A 20,219-nucleotide genomic window follows, 5' to 3' on the forward strand; every position below is an offset into this window, starting at 1 on the left:
CCGTATGGAGCCCCACACGACGGGTTGCAGAAGCTACTGAAGGAGAAGGTGGATCAAGCCAACTCGCTGAACTCAAAGCTGTTCAACTAGCTCTGGACATTGCTGAAAGGGAGAAGTGGCCAAAGCTCTACCTCTACACTGATTCATGGATGGTAGCCAATGCTCTGTAGGGATGGTTAGAAAAGTGGGAAAAAGCTAATTGGCAGCGTAGGGGAAAACCAATCTGGGCTGCTGCAGAGTGGAAAAACATCGCTGCCCGAGTAAGAAAGCTGGCTGTGAGAGTCCGCCATGTGGATGCTCACGTCCCTAAGAGTAGGGCTAATGAGGAACACCAAAACAACAAGCAGGTAGATCAGGCTGCAAAGATAGAAGTGTCACAGGTAGACTTGGACTGGAAACACAAGGGAGAGTTGTTCCTAGCTCGATGGGCCCATGATGCCTCAGGCCATCAGGGCAGAGATGCCACCTATAAGTGGGCACGAGACCGAGGGGTGGATCTAACCATGGACAGTATCTCCCAGGTTATCCATGACTGTGAGACATGCGCTGCGATCAAGCAGGCCAAGCGGGTGAAGCCCCTGTGGTACGGTGGGCGATGGTCCAAATACAAGTATGGGGAGGCCTGGCAGATTGATTACATCACACTGCCTCAAACCCGCCAAGGCAAGCGCTATGTGCTCACAATGGTAGAAGCCACCACTGGATGGCTGGAGACCTACCCTGTGCCTCACGCTACTGCCCGAAACACCATCCTGGGCCTTGAAAAGCAAGTCCTTTGGAGGCATGGCACCCCTGAGAGAATCGAGTCTGACAATGGGACTCATTTTAAGAATAGCCTTATTAATACCTGGGCTAGAGAACATGGCATTGAGTGGGTGTACCACATCCCTTACCATGCACCAGCTGCAGGCAAAGTGGAACGGTGCAATGGATTGTTGAAAACCACTTTGAAGGCACTGGGTGGGGGAACTTTCAAAAATTGGGAACAGAATCTAGCAAAGGCCACCTGGTTAGTTAACACCCGAGGTTCCACCAATAGAGCTGGTCCAGCCCAATCTGAATCCCTGCATACAACAGATGGAGATAAGGTCCCAGTAGTGCATGTCAGAGGTCTGTTAGGAAAGACTGTGTGGATAAATTCTGCCTCGAGTACAGACAAACCCATCCGTGGGGGTGTCTTTGCTCAGGGACCTGGTTGCACATGGTGGGTAATGCAGAAAGATGGCACAACACGTTGTGTACCACAGGGAGATCTGATTGTTGTGTGAAAACCACCTGTAGTGTGAAATGCCAGAATACCCTTGCTTGCTGAGTGTCACTGTCACTGTTCGTACATAGCTGTGTATATATATAAGTTTATGTATTAATGTGTGTGTGGAGAATTAGAATATCTTAGTTTGGACATTGAGCCAACAATATGGGATAAGGGGTGGAATGTCTTGGGGTGACCTTATGATGTGTATCCCATATCGCTGCCTATGCCCAGAAATTAATTATTGGCCTTTCTATGCCTCTGAACTGAGCCTGAGAGGGGGAAGAAAAACTGAGCAAAACTTTCTCAAAGCAGTTTGAAACTTGTTCAAGGTCACATAAAGATAGCAGGGGTTTTTTTTCCAGCTGGGGCAGGGGGGAGCGAGGAAGCACCCGGCTGGCAGCTTTTCCAGTCAGTTTTTGGCCAGTTTTTTTCCAGTTCCTTGTTCTCTGGAGAGAGGCTGAGAGCTGAACTTTTCCTTCTCTGGAATTTCGGATTTTCTCCCTTTTCTACTGGACTGCCTGATTGCTGTAACATCAGAGCACATCGGGAGGACTTTCCACCGGGCACAGAGGGCCTGGCCCTGGGCCAAGCCCCAGCTCCGAGGAGACCAAAGGGAGGACTCGAACACTTTCCCAGGTTTTTCCTCTACAGCGAAAGATTTTACCATTTAACATTATTTTCCTTTCCCGTGTGCTTGTTAAATAAATAGTTTTATCTTCTTCACTTTCCTTCGAGGAAAATTTATTTTTTTTTTCCCGAACCTGGTGGGGGGAGGGGTGGTTGTGCCTTCTCTCAGAATATATATATATTTCTAAATTTGGCCAAACCGGAACAGGTCCTGAGCATCCCAGGTCACTATTTTTAACCTGAAATGCCAGCAAAAGCCCCAAACTTAAAATATGCTCATTTCAATGGCAATCTCCATATAAAGTATTTGTTCAGTTGTGAATTATAATGTATTTATGCTTAAATGAGAATCAGGTGTGACTATTCCTGGTTTTATAAACACACCATCCCCTGAATCCCTTTAATCTTCTCTGTGTGCTGCTGAATGTCAGGTAATGGAGAGGCACAGTGTGAGCTCAATTAGTTTAAAACCTTATCATTGTAATTGGGCAGGATGAGCTGTATTATCTTGCCAAATAGGACTCAACACTTTGAGGCTATTTACTCATTTTTTTATATTCTTCCAAATGAAATTAATTGCATAACCATTAGAAGGTAATATTAATTAATTATCAGGGTTCCTACATAGTTGGATGTGATAGACATGCCCAAATGAGTCCTTTGAGATGACTGGAAGGTAGGGAGGGGGATTGCTACCATGAATACCAAATCTCCTTGGCAGACTGGTTCACCTATAAATGATGTTCAGGTAAGATTAGAAAAATGGCACATGCTAAAGATAATTCTAGAGCATGCACTGCCACACATATGACCTTAGCTTAGAGAAGCAGCATATCATTAAATCAGAGTAACTTTGGTGAAATCAGGACTCTCAAAAAGCTGTCTACAAGAATGACCTCACTACTTTCATCTGCCTTAAAGAGCATTTCACTGACTTCAACAAATTTCCATCTTAAAACTCTTTTTTTACCAGCTAAATGTTATTCCCTACAGTTTCAGCTAACTGGGGCCAAAAACTTTCCATGTAACAAGTTATTTCCTCTGTGGTTGTTCACCAAGGACCCCTGCCCATGCTTGCCAGCACTCTGCTACTCTGCTTTCTTCCGTTCACCCCCAAAATAGCCTCTTCCCAACAAAAGTAGGGACACTGAAGTGATGCTCTGGGCTGCTGTGCTGGCTGTCCTGTTTTCTTGCAGATGACAATGTGGAAGCCACACAAAATTATATCACTGACCATCCAGTTGCTGAATTGAAGTCCCAGAGCACTGTTGCTATTCTGCCATTAGAAGAGCCACTGTTTATAGCAGCTGTAAACCCTGAAGGCCTGTGCTTACCTCAGGTGCTGAACTGCCTTAGTAGCTAGAACAGGCTGTAATGATCCTGACCAATGTTCCGACATTTTGTTCATTGTGCATTAACAGGGTACTGCTGTTATGATCAAACTTTTCTGGAGCAGGAATTCATTCAACATTCCTGACCTGGGCTGTCCAGGGAGCCTGTGTTTCAGCAGGATGAGTATGTGAACAGGACTCCATCAATAGCCACTGATTTTTTGCAAAGACATTGAGCACCTCTGAGAGTCAGAAAGCATGTACTACCTAAACAAATTCAGAAGAAATTTGTGGGTTTTGATCAAAATACTAGGTCTAGGGTATGACAGGCAGATCAGATACCTTCCACATGATACCTGTAATACAAGCAGGTTTGAACCAGGTAAGGGATGAGATGAAGTGAAATTTATTGTCATAAAATTATTTAAGTTGAATATTCATTTTTAGCTACATTTTTATGTGAAGGTTCCCCGCTGTTTCTGCTGGATTCTGCTTTGCTTCTGTCCTTCACTATGGGACAGTGTTGTTATACACAATTAAACACATATCCAAGTTGTGCTCCAGAGACTGTGGCAGCTGTACCTCAACAGAGGGTGAAGACAGAGCAGATGGATAGAATGTGAAGTGCTGTCAGTCCATCGGGATTGAGGATGCCACAAAAATGCAAACAGGACCTATAGTTTATAAGAGAAAATAATGTCTTGACAGCCTGATGAAAGACTAACTCAGAAACCCTCATTCCCCAAAAATTAAGATCAGCTAAGATTGATATGGCTGCACAGTCAAATGCTTCATCTTTTTTATCCTTTTTTATCTTTTTTTTTTTTTTTTTAATGAGAAACCAGACCAATCTAATCTGAATGAGGAAAGTCACCTTCCCTGGTGCTCCATTTCATTTTCCTCAAGCAATAGAAATGAAAATGAAAATTCCATTTTAAAAACATGAAAAGGGGAATATTCTCATGAAGGTAGGAAAAAACCCCTTCAACAGCCCCACAAGAAAAACTTTAAAACTGTCACTCACATCCCTAAAAAATGAAGCCCTACAAAACAGGATGTTCAAACCCATCTATGGGTGCTGCATTTTTTTCCTCAAGGACCAATAGAAACTGAAGTGACTTAAAAATTCAATTAATGCATAGCAAGGGAACACTTGAGAAGGGAAGGAGAGAGGGAAGATAGAGATGGAGTCAAGTTAATTTGGAAGACACTTTCAGAAAAGAATATGAACACTGTTCTGGAACTCCCAGTTCCGCACATCAGTCAGTAACGAAAGAAGGTGCTGATGTGCAGATCAAGATTTAAAGCCATAACACTTTTGGCAAAGCGCTGGTTTTAGCTTTATTCTTTACTTCTTGTTTTTCACACCTATTTCACATGCATGTGTCCCTATTTCTTATAGGTCAGATGTTGCACATCTGAAGCAGTGCCAAGTCCCGTGAGATCAATGAAACTTTTAACCTTAACCAGAAAGCAGGATATCAGTGTGTTTTCATGTGTTAATCTTTCTGAATCTGAGCAAAGCAGTCACCTGTGGCAGGGTATGAATTTCCCAAACCCAGTGGAAGTAATTCACCTCACCAGTTCTGGCCCAGCTAGAAGCAATGAATTGTGCATCTACTCCCCTGTCAGTTTACTGATCTGCCCTTTGTGTATATATTACAGCAAAGATTTCCAGTCAGCCAGCTTGACATTTTTCTATGAACTGACCATGAAATGATACAGCTAAAGGGCAGTATGCCAAGGAATGACCAATTCAAGCGTGGCAAATACCGACTGAAACAGAATATTTCAGAGTATGAGGGGCTCGCTTGGATTTTTCCATAAGCACCTCAGACATACTCAGCATTTGCATTCTCAAAATTTCCACCTGCTTTACAGCCATGCCTCCAGACCCAGCAGCAAGAGGAGTTCATAGCACTGTCTGCTCTGTAGACAGAGAGCTGAAAAAATTGAACTTGCCCAAAATCGTTTAAAAAAAAATTGTGCTTCTAAGGTACATGTTTTTACCCAGTAAAAGAGAAGTAAAAGAAACAATGGAAATAAATCCTGCATTTCTGAGGCCAGTGACCTGAAATCTCCCGGGAGAGAGGATGAGCAAGGACGGAGGAAGCCTGCTCTCACACCACGAGGTGCCCTGAGGACATGTAGCACTGGCACGGTCTGCTGCACTGTCAAGTGAGATCAAGACAAAGGCACTTCTAGGTGGGTCTCTCAGGAGCTGGCATCTTCCACAGCGAAATGTTTTCCCTGCAAAGCGTTATCAGAGCTCCCCGAGGTCTATTGTCAAGATGTCCCCGTTAGAGGGTTAATCACAGAAATTATGGGATATATGAGATAAACTGTAGGGGAGGTTTGTCCTTCCTCCATTTCACACTAACTTATAGACATTATAATGTTAAATACTAGCATAAGAGAATGCATTTTTTCCTTTGGAGTATCTTGTGGGGAAGTAGAAGAAAATGTAGTTGAAGAAAATTTGCAGTTACAATATGGCTAGGTGCAGGATAAATGCCTGCTCTTTACCAAGTGCAAAAGCATTAGGATACAGGATAGAAGGACAGGCCCACAGCAAAGGCAAATAAATCCCCACAGAAGGTAGTATTAAAGGATCTTCTGTGTATTCCTATAATTCCATACATATTTCATGTGTGTTTTTTTAGTCAGCAAGACACAGAACAAAATAAAACTCAAGAAACAGCAATCTTTGTTCGAGCCCATGTGTAGACAGGAGATTTTGAGGAGTATGTGGAGGACAGATTTTTTTATTAGGATCCTACAAACATCAGGATCTGTAAATACAAAACCTTTTTTCCTCCCACTTTCTTGGCAATGAGGGAACATTTTGACAGAGTAACTAAACCACACACACACTCACCTGGGTGATCTCTCATAGTTTCTTCTCCTGGTGTATTTTGCCTCATTTCCCAGGTCTCTCATTTCCTTTCCAACCTGGTTTCTCCAGCTGTCCTGTTTTTATACTATTAAATAGCAGCTTATCTTTGTGTTTTGCTCTGCCTGCCAGCCCAGACAGGCAGTAGGGCAGTGTGATGGGCAGGCAGGAGGCGTGGGCTCTCCGCTGCCCTCTGAAACACGCTGCCAGGAGGATGAGCAGGATTTCAGCACAATGTCCCAAACACATTTTGTGACGACTCTCAAAACCGTGCTCATATAAGGAGGCTATTGTGTGGCTTTTTTAAGCATGAGTCTGTTTTTGTGCCCAGCTGCGAGGCTGACATTTCCACAAACTCTTCCGAAGGCTAATCCCCACAAGCCATGCTGCCCTGAGACAGGGGACCCTACCATGGCTTTGCTCTGCTTTTCTCCCTTCCATTCTCTCTGAGGGGCAGAGGTGCCCCAGGCCAGGAGTCTGGACTTCCAGTGTCTACACCACCACTGTGATGGGCACTTGCCAGCCGGGGCCCAAGGTGCTTAAAATTGTCCCTAGCTCTGAGGTAGAGGGGCCGGTCTCTGCTGTGAGGCTGCCCTCAAACCTGATCCTCTGGCACATGGGCGCTTCTCTGCAGTAGGGCACGACCTGTCTGTGCGCAGCAGAGCTCTCCCAGATTGCACTGAACTCCCACAGCAACCAAAAAGTCATTCCTCACCTTGACACCCACTTTCAGGTCATGATTTTGTATGTCCTATTTTTCACAAATATTTTTCCTGAGGGAATTCAGCCTAGTTCAGAATTCCCCCACAGTGGGACAAGCTGTTTCAGAGTGGCAGGTGAACACTGTTGGAATGGCTGCAAAGGCAGCTTTCCTTTCTCTTTCCCTTTCTTTTTCCCCCATATAGCTATCCTTGCTAGGAAACCACCAGTAAACTGGTGTTTTCTATGACTGCTCTCCAACTTGAGAGATAGCTTTTTCCTTTAAATTATTATTTAAATGTTTTGGTCATTTGGGGAAAAGAAGAAAAAGACAACAGGAAAATCAAATTCTTTACATTATAAACCTAAAGTATTTCTCCATTCTGAATACAGCTTTTGCTGGCAGTATACGGGTATTTTATATGGGCTAAGGATAAGAAGAAATTTAACATTTCTCATTTGATGAGGCAGGACCCAAATTTTCCTCTTCTTTTTTTCACTAGAAAATGTTGGAAGTTGTTGAATAAAATAGAGATTGCACATACATACTTTTTTGCCACTTACAGTGGATGATAGGCTCAGAAGAAGTTGAGATCAAAAAAACTCCCTTAGGTTCTGGGGTGATGGTGGTGCCAGTGTACAGCACTTGCAGACCTTGTATACATCAGCTACCACTGCTGGGATTTACAACATTGCAGATCCCTTAGTGAATCTCAGAGCACAAATATCACTTACTGGTTGTGGGTATCTTGATGCTGATGTGAACCTGTGCTACCACTTATCTCATTTCCTCTGAAACACCAGAGATTATGTTGGTATTTTTGGCATAATAGCTTCCTTCTAAGAATGCTGGCTTTTGAGGTGAGCATAAAATCTGCAAATTCCTTTACCAATATGTTCTAGGCCAGGCTGCAGCATGGTGGGATCAAGTCACCCAATTCCCCCCAGCATCATGCCAGAACTGCCAGAGTGCAGAACAGAATACAAGTTTCATTGGCCAGAGAGGGAAAGCATAACAGAGATGCTGATGGTGGGATCTGGAGACCAGGAGGCTCATGGTTGACAAGGAACCTGATAGTGTCCTTTCTGCTCTCCAGGATGTTTTTGGCTTGTTAAGGCTCTTTAACATAAATTTCTTTCACATGCTATACAGCTCAGCATCTAGGGCCACATCCTGGGAGACACAGTTGTGAAACATTGTGGGTGGAATTTTCTAGGCCAGTATTTCAAGCCCTGAATAATTGCAATGAGCACTACAGCTATCACCCATGTCCCACCACCCTGATAAACAAGCAGGACTCAGCAACTTCATAACAAGAGGTGTCTCCTCCAGGGATGATGCTATGCCTCATATCCTGGGCAGGTTGAAGTGTTTATCAGAAGTTCTCCCCAGCTAGGGACAGGTACCAAATTTGCCTCTGACCTCTGATTTTCTATTCAGTATCTCCAGGTGACTCCTCTGTCAATATGCAGATGGCATATAGGGGCTAGGGACACCAAACAATATAGCTTCAGCTGGTCCCTAAAAGCCCTAAAACCTATGTGGTTTGATGAAGTTTTTTGCTGGTAATTTAAAAAATTGATTATGAAACTTCTTGCTGTCTGCTCTGTGGCTGGGCTATTACAACTGCAGGTCATGCAGAAATAAAGCTTTGGGGAAAGGGATGGGGACAAGGACTTTATAAGGCATTAGCCATAAACATGAGAACCTTTATTCCTTTAAGTTATCCTCCATTACTTCTAGGTCTTTTATCTGTGCATTTATGCATCAGAATTTTTACAAATAAAATAAATTACCAGAATTACATTAGTACAGGAACCCAGCAGAGCCACACAAGCAATGCTAATGTGATGATTGCGTCCACTTTGTTGTTTAAGTACCTAGAAACAGCATTTGATGCTCATAGGAGTTCTACTTCTTCAGGCTCTGCGAGATGGTCAGATAAGTGTAGGTGCTCTTTTCCTTCTTTGTGCTGGTGGCCTCTGACCACAGGCAGTGAAAAAATGGAAATCAACAGTAAGGAAGAGTTAAAAGAATGAAAGTTATGTGGGAATGGCATACACACTTTGTTTAATAACATAATAAGCCAGAAGGTTTTTGAGGCAGCACATAACAAATAGGGATAGGGGGAAAAAGTTTGTCTCAAGGAAAGCAGAGGTTTAGAAGGGACATTTTAAATCTCTGCACCTAAATGAAGGCTCGGAGCAGGGAGTTCTGCTTTAAAACAGAAAAGGATTGGTTTAGCTGAGCTCCACAGCAATGCTGTTGGAGTCCTCAAGCTCAGCAAGGCATTTGCAGGTGAGATAGTGTTCAGGTTTGGTCTAAGGTTTTGTTAATTCCCAGTGGAGTTCATCAAGGGCGTAATATTCTGTTATGTGTGTGCTTAACAGAGCACATGTTCTCAGATGGAGAAGGTGGAGAACAGATTAATTACACTCTGTCTCTTCTGGTATGAAAACTTGGGGATATGAAATGCACTGCAAAACAAACAAAATAATGTGGTTATTCCTCCAGCATGTAGCAGACTCATGGAGCTCCTTGCCAGAGGCCGCTGTGAATACTTGAAGCTTCTGCACACTGAAGACAGCACAAGGACTTAAATAGAGATGTATTCTAGATTACTAAACAGAGAAATTACATCAGCTCTGGAAAACTCTCGAGCTACAAATGCTCAGAGCCTGGGGGCAGCACAGTGCCTTTGATGTTTGCCCTGGTCTCCCCCTGCCCTTGGCTTCTGCTTTCACCCACCATCCTAGTGGGGTGTTGGGCTGGGGTAACCCTCAGTGTGACCTCACACCACTGCTCTGTGCAGCCATGGCCTGCGGGAGAACAGCTTTATTAGCCTCACTTTAGAAGGACTTACGGAAAAATCCTGTTCAGCTGTAGGATCCGGATTCTTCAGTAGGAAGATTTCTATCTATTTGCTATGATTTCTGCACATCTCTTGTGGGTGATTCAGAGCCATGCAGAATCCTCACATAGTTTTTGTTTCTCTCCACTGAATTACAGAACTATGAAGAAACATAGGTGAAAAGAAGCAGCTGTGGGACCGAAGTAGGTATAGTATTGCTTTGTTTTTTGGAAAGTCTGGAATGAATAGTTACCAAGATAGAGTACAAAAGCCCATGGAGAAAAAAATTCCACAAGTCAAAGAATTTTCCTCAAGATTTCTGTAGTATTTGAGTCTGTTTCAAATGGGAGGAGTAGCAGGGGGAGAAAGTAAGCAGAAGAGTACAGGAGTAAATGGGTACACACTAGAGAAAATTATGCTCATGCATAACACAACAGAAATATTGCTGAAAAATGCAGACTCTCACCAAGACACTGCAGAGCTCAGTTGCATTTCCAGCCATTATGTATCTGACATGTACACCTCCATTCTTTTAATTTGCAGCCTTGAAAACCCTGATCTTGGGTAGGCTTGCGCTTCATTTTATTTATTTTGCAGGGAGGCATGTGGCACATGAACACAGATGCTCAGAAAACTCTGCTGGTGTGTCTCGGTTTTGAAAGACAGGTGTCTGCTAAGGAAGGCAGAGGCCCCCCTTGAAGTGGCAGATATAACCCCTTTTCCCTCCAAGTTATTATATTTTGAAATCAAGGGCCTTTAGGCAAAGATGTGGGAAATAGGAATAACAGTTCTTTACTCTCTCTCTATATATATGTATATAACCAGTCAAACAAACAGCAATAACTCTGGCAGTAACAGCAAACAATCACAAACCCAGTGCCAGCCTTCTCGGCTGTCAGGCCCTTTCCCCTCGGGTGCAGTTCCGCTCGCAGCCGGCAGGGGCGCTGGCGGCTCCCGGTGAGCAGGGCAGGTGCGATGGTTCCCCCGCGGCTGCAGGGGGCGCTCCGGAGCGAGCTCGGGAAACCCGCGGCTCTGGTGCCCTGGGATCCCGGGAAGGGATGGAACAAAGGCTTCACAAACCCCTGGGCAGCTGATCCCGGGCTCTCAGGAACAGCAGGCTGGAACGGCAGGCTGGAACGGCAGGCTAGAGCGGCAGGCCAGAACGGCAGGCTGGAGCGGCAGGGACGAACGCAAATCCCGGGTGGCAGACGAGATGTATCCAGATGGGAAAAACCCACGGAGGCCCAGGCAAGCAGGGCGAGCAGGGCTACAGCGTAGTGAAAGCTCGAAGCAGCAGCGGGGCAGGGCAGCCACAGCTCGGTCTCCAGCAGGGCAGGGAAAGCGGCTTTTGGGGGTCCCGGCGTTGTTTCCAGCAGGAAGAAAGAACGGCCAAAAAGAAAGAAGCAGCAGCTCCTTTCTCTGCAGCTTCTCTCTCCGGACACTCAGAGCGAACTGCCCCCACACCCAGGTGTAGACAAAGGAGTAGCCAGGCCCGCCCCACTCCCCTTTTTGTCTTTCTTAAGTACAGCTATTTGTCCCCTAGCAACATGCATATGGGAGAAAATTCCTTTAACAGGAAAACCTAAGACTAAACTAAAACCCCAACATGGTGTGCACAACAGATATTGTCAGACACTGTTTGCTTGAAGAAGTTCCAACACTTATTACCACCCAATATCCTGGAAAATGAAGTGATTTCACTCTGCCAACTTACACAGCTTGTTTGAGTCACAGAGCCACGTAACAAGAGCATGTCCTTAGCCTCACAACTCATGGCATTTGCTGGGGGCATTTTAGTTGCAGCAATGAACTAATTTTTAACTTGTTTCATCAAATATCATGGTGGAGAATGCAACAAAACACTTGGGCACCATGTGTAAAGTTTTCAACTTGAAATCCCTGTGATTATTCTGGCACTTAAATTTCCACAAACTGTGTGTATTTTGTTAGATCAATTTGTAGCTAAAGGATGTGACCTGAGCAGAGCCTTTCAGAGCACAGGAGGAGAATCAGCCGATCACGTGCCCAAGTCCACTGCTAAAAAAAGGGAGGAAAGGTACACCGATGTGCACAGATATGTTTTCTCTTTGACTTTAACAAGTTTTTCCGAATCATTTTCTCTCCTGCCTTGCCAAATGAAAAGCAGGTAACAGCAGGATAACAGAAGATTCTCGTAGCTACTGCATTTCTCATCAATGTTTGTTTCACAGGTGTGGGGGTTTTAACAAAAATTTTAACACAGTGAACCTTGAATCTTCAAAGCAATACAAAAACAACAGTTTCAAATATAGTTTTACATTATCTGTGCTATTAAAGAATATATTTTAGTCAGGAATATAAGACAGTTATAAGTATAAAATATATACTGTTGAGTAAAAAGAAGATAAATGCACATTTTGAGTTTAGTAACACCCCAATAAACCAGACCTAAAAGCACAGAAATTACCCTATTGATACAATGTACATCAATTTCTGATACAATTCTTTGGGGGGTTTGTTTTTTTTCTTTTTAAATCAGAGTGCCACTGAAAGATACCTTGAAATTACAGCTACTCAGGAAAGCAAAATAAAACCATGTTTATAGCTAAAATTAAGTTATTGATTTTAGCTCCATAAGCAGAAATACACAAATGGCAGAGCTCAGCATTTTCTAAAGTGTACTCAAGTCATGTTCCCAGCAATCAAGAGAGACCTAATCAGATTTTTTCCTCTCAAAAATAATGATCTTGGCAAATTTTGTTAAATAGCTTGCCAAGCTTTGCTGTTCCCAAGGGTGTTGTGTGCTTATGGTGATTGCTGGGTGCTGAGATGCATTTGTGCCTCACTGCTGCTGAATGAGGTAATTCCGAGTGCACTGAAACCCCAGTGAAGATGGGATGCTGTGACTGTGGCTGCGGCTCTGCTGTCCCCAGGGAATGGGCTCTGCGCGCACCCCAGCCCTGAGCCTCTGCCCAGGAGTGCGGCTGCTTCCCAGCCACTCTTGCTTCACACAGCTCTCCCCGGACTGGCTCCCTTCCCCATCCTCAGCCTGTGCTGCCAGCCTCACTTTCTCCTCTGCTTCTTCTCAGGTGACATGAGAGCTCAGGAGGGAAGGCCACCTGGCCGCTTCCTCTGCCTTATCTCAGTAGACTGCTCATTTCCTCAGTTCACATATTTTCCTACTCCTGTTTCTCCATCTTCCTCTGCTGGCCTAGTATATCTAGTTATTGCCTTACAAAACATTTTGCAGTCCTTTGCATGAAAATTGCTGAAAAATAATGCATTTATTTTACCATACAGGAAGAGTGGAAGACTTCAAAAATTAAGAACAGCATTTCCTGCTTCAGTTGCCCACAGCTGTATGTCTAAATTAAGATTAATTAAAAAAACAAACAAACTAACTAACTAAAACCACCCCACAAATGAGATTTTCAGTGGTGTTCAGAATACCCTATCATGATTGCTTACACTATTCTTTGAAGAGGGCACTTAGATGGAAAGTGCTATAAGGCACCAAAAAAGTTACACTGAGTCTGGCTAAAGATGACAGTATCTGTTCATGCATCCTTGTTCCAGGTGAGTAAGGTATCTCAGGTGGGAAGAAGGCATGGTCAGAGTCCTGGTTCTTATTGCTAGACTGTGAGCTGCCTGTGAGTGCCATCAAACTGCAGTACTCCCACATGTGGCAGGAAAGTACGTAGGGGTCATGGACAAGTAACTCCAGTGAAATTTAAGGTGGTCATTTAGACCATATTGAGATGGAGCTCCAAAGAACCTAAAATACTGTCTGATCAAGTGCTCACAGGCACCCCCACAGCCACTGCGAGTGGAGGCACTGGGAACAGCAGTTCCCCCATTTAGTTACTGGTAGGGGACTGAGGTTGACTATCCTTTGTGTCATGTTAAGAAACAGAACAACTCAAGCAGAGAGATTAAACAATCCATTTCACCTGCAGAGTGTAGCTGGTGTCAGGGCCACTGCTACTACGTAAGGATTTCCCATTCTGGCTCTCTGGCTATAAGCACAAGTGTTGCAGGCCAGGAGACCTCTAAGAGGCTTGCCTGTTTCAGTAAGACACATGTGAAGAGAAAGACTTCATCAAGACATGTTTTTGTTTAGACTTCCCTCTGGAGCTATAATTTAAGCATATTTTAAGTGGTGCCCTTCCCATTAGCTCTTCTAAAGCACAGTCTTATCGATCCTATTTCCAAACCACACATCTCTATGCAAAGGATTTATGTGACTGCCAAACCACAGGGCACCAGCAACAATTTCTGTGCTCATGAAGCCTCACCAACTTGAGTACACTCCATGAATCCAACTGGTCTGTGTTCTTGAAAGCTTACCCTTTCACTTTTTTTTTTTTTAAATATAGCTAATATTGCTAAATATTAGCTAAATACTGCAAACTGCATTTTAAGCCTAAATACAGTCTTTCATTCTTAACCTCTGTGTTTATGAATTTTATTGAATTTTTGAAGATTGGATTAATTTTCAGCATTTGATTTGTTGCAGTGACTTTGGGCTGGCTGCCCAACTTAACCATGGCTGTTACTCTTGGATGATGGCCTGACCATTATTTCCTTGCTGAAACTGCATTACCACAAAATAAATTTTGTTATAATGACATTAAGTGAAGGCCACAGAAACCTGTCCAGCATTAGAAATTTCTTCTTGGCAGCTGTTTTATGGTTTTTCCTCACATTATCTAAATCAAGAATGAGATACCATTTAATATTTTACCAGCTCATGAATAAACAGGCCTTCTATTTTCCTTGATGTAAATATAACAACATCAGCATTGAAGTAATTATCAAATCACAGACATTATCCTGCAATCTTTATAAATTCAATCTCCCAAATAAGACAACACATTTAAGCTCAAAAAGATTGAATGATGTTGGGTTAAGTTAGTTGCCATCTTTATTTTACAGGGTATAACAGTTCTTACTTCGTAAGACAAGTCTCAGTATATAAAAAGGGTTTAATAAAATACTCATTAGTCATCCTTACAAATATGGAAATTTTTAGCTGCAAAATTAAAAAGTAAACCATTTAGGACTGTAATGAAAGACCTTGAGGTGAAAGGAAGAACAAGAGGAAAATATGTATAATTAAGAATGAACACCCCATAGGTTCACTGTTAGCATAACTGAAGTGCCAACAATATGTATTTTGGCTGCTTGTATCAAAATCATGCAATTATGCTAATATATGATAATGTCATTGCCCTTGAAAATACTGCTTTCCTCTAATAATTTAGGAAGGATACCAATTATGAAGTCATGTGGTTTGGTCTTGCTGGTGGTGATGTCACTCTTGTTGCTAAAAACCATAGAAATTATTAATTCCTTTCCACTTCTACCATTCCAGTCTGCTCCATCAGAGCAGCTCCTTTCCCTTCATGTTATATTCATGAGGAAAATAAACCACAATTTTTTTCCCAGCAGAATATTCTTTAAGAAAGATCTGCAGAGGTGATTTACCACTGAGAATGTAAACAGAGTTGGAGACATTCAGCTATCCTTTGCTGCATTAATCCGATTCCATTTTAGGTAACAGCAGCCTGATGTTCGTTATCCTTCCAGAAGGTAACTCTTCCTTGCCAAATATATGCTTTTCCAATAGTTATTATGCTTGTAAGTATTTTCTGATTGTTTTCTGCTGCATAGTGTATTTTTCAAAAGAATAATTTTTTTTGTAACTTCATCGTTGGTTTGAAACATCTCACTGCAATTTAATTGTGACGAATAAAAGGAGAAACAGGGTAATACAGTTACAGCAAATGTCTTTGGCTACTTCAAATCTTTTTTTTCCTCCCTCAGTTATAGACCAGTAAATTCAGTGGGTTTTATATATTAGAGCTCAAAAAGTCCATCATGATAGGTAATGGAATAAGTCTGACTTTTTGCATTCTTGTTTTAAATATGGATTTTATTACCTGCTCCTGCACAATCTACAGCCTTTTTTCTTTACCACTGCCCAAGTGAGCTTGACTGGCAGTCTCAAATTTTAATTTCATTCCAGAGCAGAGAGACTGCTTTGCACATGATTTTGTGCAGCACATAGAACTCAGCTGCCAGGTTTGAGACTTTTCAACCATGGAGAACATCCTGGTATCAAACCTGCAGCCAGAGCTTAATTGTGCTTGATGCTGTACAGAGAGGGAAGATCATAAAGTTACAACATAAGCAAAGGGACCAAAGTTCAAAGTGTAAAATAGCAAGTAAGGAGTAGGGAGAAAGGAAGGCAGTCAATAGTCACACCAGCCAGACCCAGTCCCCTTTCATCAGGTTGCATCACCAATCTAAAATGTCCTGCAGAAGATTGTCTCTAGTACTTTTCTGATGTCCAAAGGAAAAATACTCACAAAACTATACCACTCAAAGCCTGACCTATCCCTCAAGGGGCTGTGCTTGTTCCAAAATCACTTGTAAGAGAATTGCTTAGCTCCTTCATGTGCACAGCCCTAGGAAACAATATATACTCTTGTTTGGCCTTAAAATGACACTCAGATACTCTAACTACCTGGAGTTACAGATGTTCCCATTTCAAGCAGCAAATTCTACTTTAATTTAATGGAGGTAAAAACATGGCTGTAACAGGGCAGAGAATACTGATGCTCACAGCATCACAACCGTTTTCCCCAACTGATGCTCCTCTGTGATATCAAAATATTTCTACCTGGTTCCCTTTATTTTCTGTGTATCAGTTTGGCTTCTTGGGCCCCTGTTACAGACAGTAATAACCATTACTGTCTATCTATGTCTAATTCTTTTTGTAGGAGCTGTTCTTCTGTAAATTTTGTAGTGCTTTAGGACTAAAGTAGCAAGGAAATCTACAAGTACATAAACAAGAGCCTGTCTTGATCCTTTCATCCAAATTACATCAAGAGGCTAGTCTGTGGAAAGAGCTAATGATCCAATCAGCCTAAGAACACATTACAAATTTGAAATCTAATACATAATTTCTAGATGCAGATTTAATATGTAATTATACATTTGAAGAAATTGGGTATTTTTATATAGTTGATTTTTCTGTTGCTGTAGTCTCTTGCAATGATCCCTTCAGCATTTGATTTCCTAGTTGCACTCCACAGAAAAGGCTTTGAATGAATGTTGCTTGACAGTGTGTCCTTCAATGATGAAGGCAGGAAGGTAGCAATGAGGAAAAAAACGGATGCTACAAATAGGCTCAAGGGGATTGCAAGCCCCTAGGATCCCCCAGGATCTCTTTGCATTCTTTGTTAACGTCATGTTGGCAAGTTGCTTTTGTGCCATGCAGGAGCTAATGCAATCTCTGTGATATGTGCTCCCAAGCAGTTCAGCAAACTGAAGTGGCAAGAATCAACAACCCCTTGCTGAAATGACAGTAAACAATGAATTAACAGCCTGCTAGGGCACCCTTGAATCTGTGACTCCTGTACCGTATGAATTCCTGCCCTACAAATGAAACATCAGTTTGCTTCCATTGCCAATAAAAATATAATTAGGAAGTAGCCGGTACAGAGTGGCTGTACTTAGCCATATACTTACTTGTTTGTGTCATGTTATGCACTGCTCAATCCTGAGAGCCCTAAAACACATACATGTATAGAGCTACCTGTGGAACAAGAATCAAATCTATAGCTATTTGCCCCAACATTTATTATAAGTTGCATCTGACGGAAAGGCTGTCAGTGATGCTTGGAAACACATTTTAAGCTTGGGGTTTCAAACAGATCTCAACAGAAATGTAAAACTTAAGCAAGTCGTACTCTCTACTTCTTATGCCATTCTCCTTCTCTCAGCGCTTGATTTTGAGAAGAACATGGTAGCAAAAGCTCGCCAATTTTACTTTAAACTCAGTCAAAATGAGGTAACTCCTGGGCAGGCAGCTGTAGCTCTGCACACTTGCACATGAGCCCAACAGCCAGAGAGGAGCCCTCACACACTGCCTCTGCTCTTTGCACTGGGCTAGGAGAAGAAACACCTGTTTTTGTCTTTGAAGGTACCAGAGGTGCCATATGATCCACACGCCTTTGCTGTGCTGGTTTTTTTCTGTCAAACTGACACAGCACAGCAGACAAGACACGGGCTGTTACCATTACAGTGGCTGGTTCCACTTCTGCATAGAAATATCAGTCATGACCCCTTCTGCTATTTGTGAAATTGGGAGACAAAGACATATGGCAAAATGGGCTGTTGGAATTGTCATTTTGTCTTTATTTAACAGAGAACTTTTCTCATCCACTTTCTAAACAGGCAGTGTTATTTCAAAAAATCAGAAACAAAGTCATGATCAAAACCACACATAGAATAACTTAAATAAACATTTCTCCTTTTCAAGATTGAAGTATAGGATAAATAAAACTTATTATTTTGGACATTCTCTGTAAACAGTTCATATGTAATAGTTTCTCCATTAAGTATTCAGAAAATCAATATATATTGATATATTGATATATATCTGTCACTGACTGCTTCTTTAGAGGAACAAATTGGCTGGAAAAAAAGAGATTTCACTGAAGAATAAACCTATAGAAATTAGGTTTCTTAATGTTTATGCATCCTTAATCCTCTCTTCTCTCTTGAACTCAACCTACAGCAAATTGGTTTTATCTGAGTGGGACTGGAAGCTGTTGGTGCCACTGCTTAGTTTAGCTAAGGGACCAAGCAGCAGTGGAAAACATTAGGGATCATCCGCAAAGCTAACACTGAGGCTGAGCTCCTGAGAAACTATCCTCTGCAGAGTTGCTCTTTGTTCCTATAGAGGAAGGTATTCACTTCATTCAGCCCAGCATTCACTTCACAGCCCAGCATTAGCTTCAACCAGCTAAACCTAACATACACCCACTGCTTGCACAAGGAGAGGCTTTTGCTGTACTGAAGACACTGATCTAGGTCAACAGCCCAGATGCCAGTCATGCACAGACACTTATCACACAATTCCTATAGGTCCTGTCTTGCCCCAGTGGTTACTGCTCAGACTGACTTGGCACCTAAGGGAGCCCCCTGTACAGCACTGCATGGACCAGAGGAGCAAAATGTAGCTTCAACTCCAAGAACTCACAGCCTAGGATCATGTAATAAACAGTGGTCCTTCCCCACAACAGAGCAAGACTGCCACAGCTGGAGCTGTTTCCTCTCTTCGTGCCACATCCCAGCATAACCCCGATGTCACAGAAGGATATAGCTGGAACTCATAATATCTAACATTAACTAGAAGAGCAAATTTTAGTTCACTGCATTAGACATTAGCTTTTTGTTTTTAAACATTGAGTTGAAGAACTGGTTTCCTTCTGGTCTTTCTCATTAACACCACTTGTCTACAGAATTACTACAAAACACTGCAACAATCTAGTATCTGCCTAAAATAACTGAGCAGCTTTGATGATGATCTACTCCATCCTAACCTGAACCTTAATCCAGTCAATCTTTGTATTTTTTTCTTGTCACTGAAATATTGCCCACTCTATTTCACCTCACATCTTGTTTAGTGTCTACCCTAAAACCTCAGTTCCTATAGGCAAATAGTTAAAACAAAATCTTGTTTCACTTTGCAGAGTTTCTAGGTCTCATAATTGCACCAAAAGGCTTGAAAACATGAATCATATCAGCTTAAAGAAAGCAAATAAAAACCACTCAAAGGCACTTTTTAAACAAAATTCTCATCAGTTTTACAAGAAGCTCATAATCTGAAGAGGTGAGGTGGGTGCCTGAGTCACAGAAATTTCTTGGGGTTCAAATGTAAAGATTCCTCTTCTTCACCTTCCTTTTCCTCTTCTGCTTTTCTACTCTTGTATTTGGTATGAGGAACGAAGATGCCCAAATTTCTGGTAGAAATCATCTTCAGCACGATTCAGAGCTTCCTCGTCTATGTAGACAGCTGGTCTCCGGGAAACCAAAAAGTACTGCACTTTCCGCAGGCTCCATCCCATCACGTACTTCAGCCAGCCACTGACAGCAGCTGTAGACCTGCCAACACCAGCATTGCAATGGACATAGACAGTGTGTCCATTCTCCAGTAGCCCGTGCAGGAGGCAGACAGCTTGTGGCAACATCTGTATTCTTCCTAAGATTAAAAACAAGACACGTTCATTTGCACTGGACAAAGTCAGTTCATGGCTGAGATTCTGCACAGCCTGATGAACTGTGAAATGTAATGGCAAACCTGACATATATGACTTTTTTCTTTTTTCAAATGACCTTCTAGGCTATCTTGGTGTTTTCTTGCAACGTAGATCACACAAAACTGTAAAATGCCCCTAGGCTTCTCTAAATATATATTCTGATTAACATCTGGTGTGTGTGGCATATTCATTTTCAAAGGAACTGAGACAAGGCAGCACATTATAGAGAACAGCACAACTTACATAGCGTTAAAGTTAGCAGGCCAAAAATGAAATGTTTTTTTTTTAATACCAGAGTTTTGTGAAGGTACCTACATACTGCCGATTTCCAAAACATTGTAATGAAGGCCATAAAGTGAGGGAGGGAGAGCAGAAGAACATTTTACTGTACAATTTAAAATTGCTATGATTTCATTGTATACTAAGAATACAGTTAAACAACACAGAATAGCCTTTCTCACTCCCAAAGGG

General features: G+C 42.3%; 1 protein-coding gene across 3 annotated transcripts in view; it reads right to left on the minus strand.

The window, feature by feature from the left end:
- Positions 1-17,818: 17,818 nt before the first annotated feature.
- Positions 17,819-20,219, minus strand: part of EPM2A (EPM2A glucan phosphatase, laforin) — a 42,907-nt gene continuing 40,506 nt past the window's right edge. For all 3 annotated transcript variants that reach the window (XM_048297737.1, XM_048297738.1, XM_048297739.1), the window contains exon 4: positions 17,819-19,690. In XM_048297737.1, coding sequence (XP_048153694.1) covers positions 19,410-19,690 — 281 coding nt within the window. In that variant the 3' untranslated portion in view covers positions 17,819-19,409. The remainder of the gene's footprint in view (positions 19,691-20,219) is intronic.

This window comes from Corvus hawaiiensis, chromosome 3, assembly GCF_020740725.1.
Source record: "Corvus hawaiiensis isolate bCorHaw1 chromosome 3, bCorHaw1.pri.cur, whole genome shotgun sequence".
Taxonomy (NCBI): domain Eukaryota; kingdom Metazoa; phylum Chordata; class Aves; order Passeriformes; family Corvidae; genus Corvus; species Corvus hawaiiensis.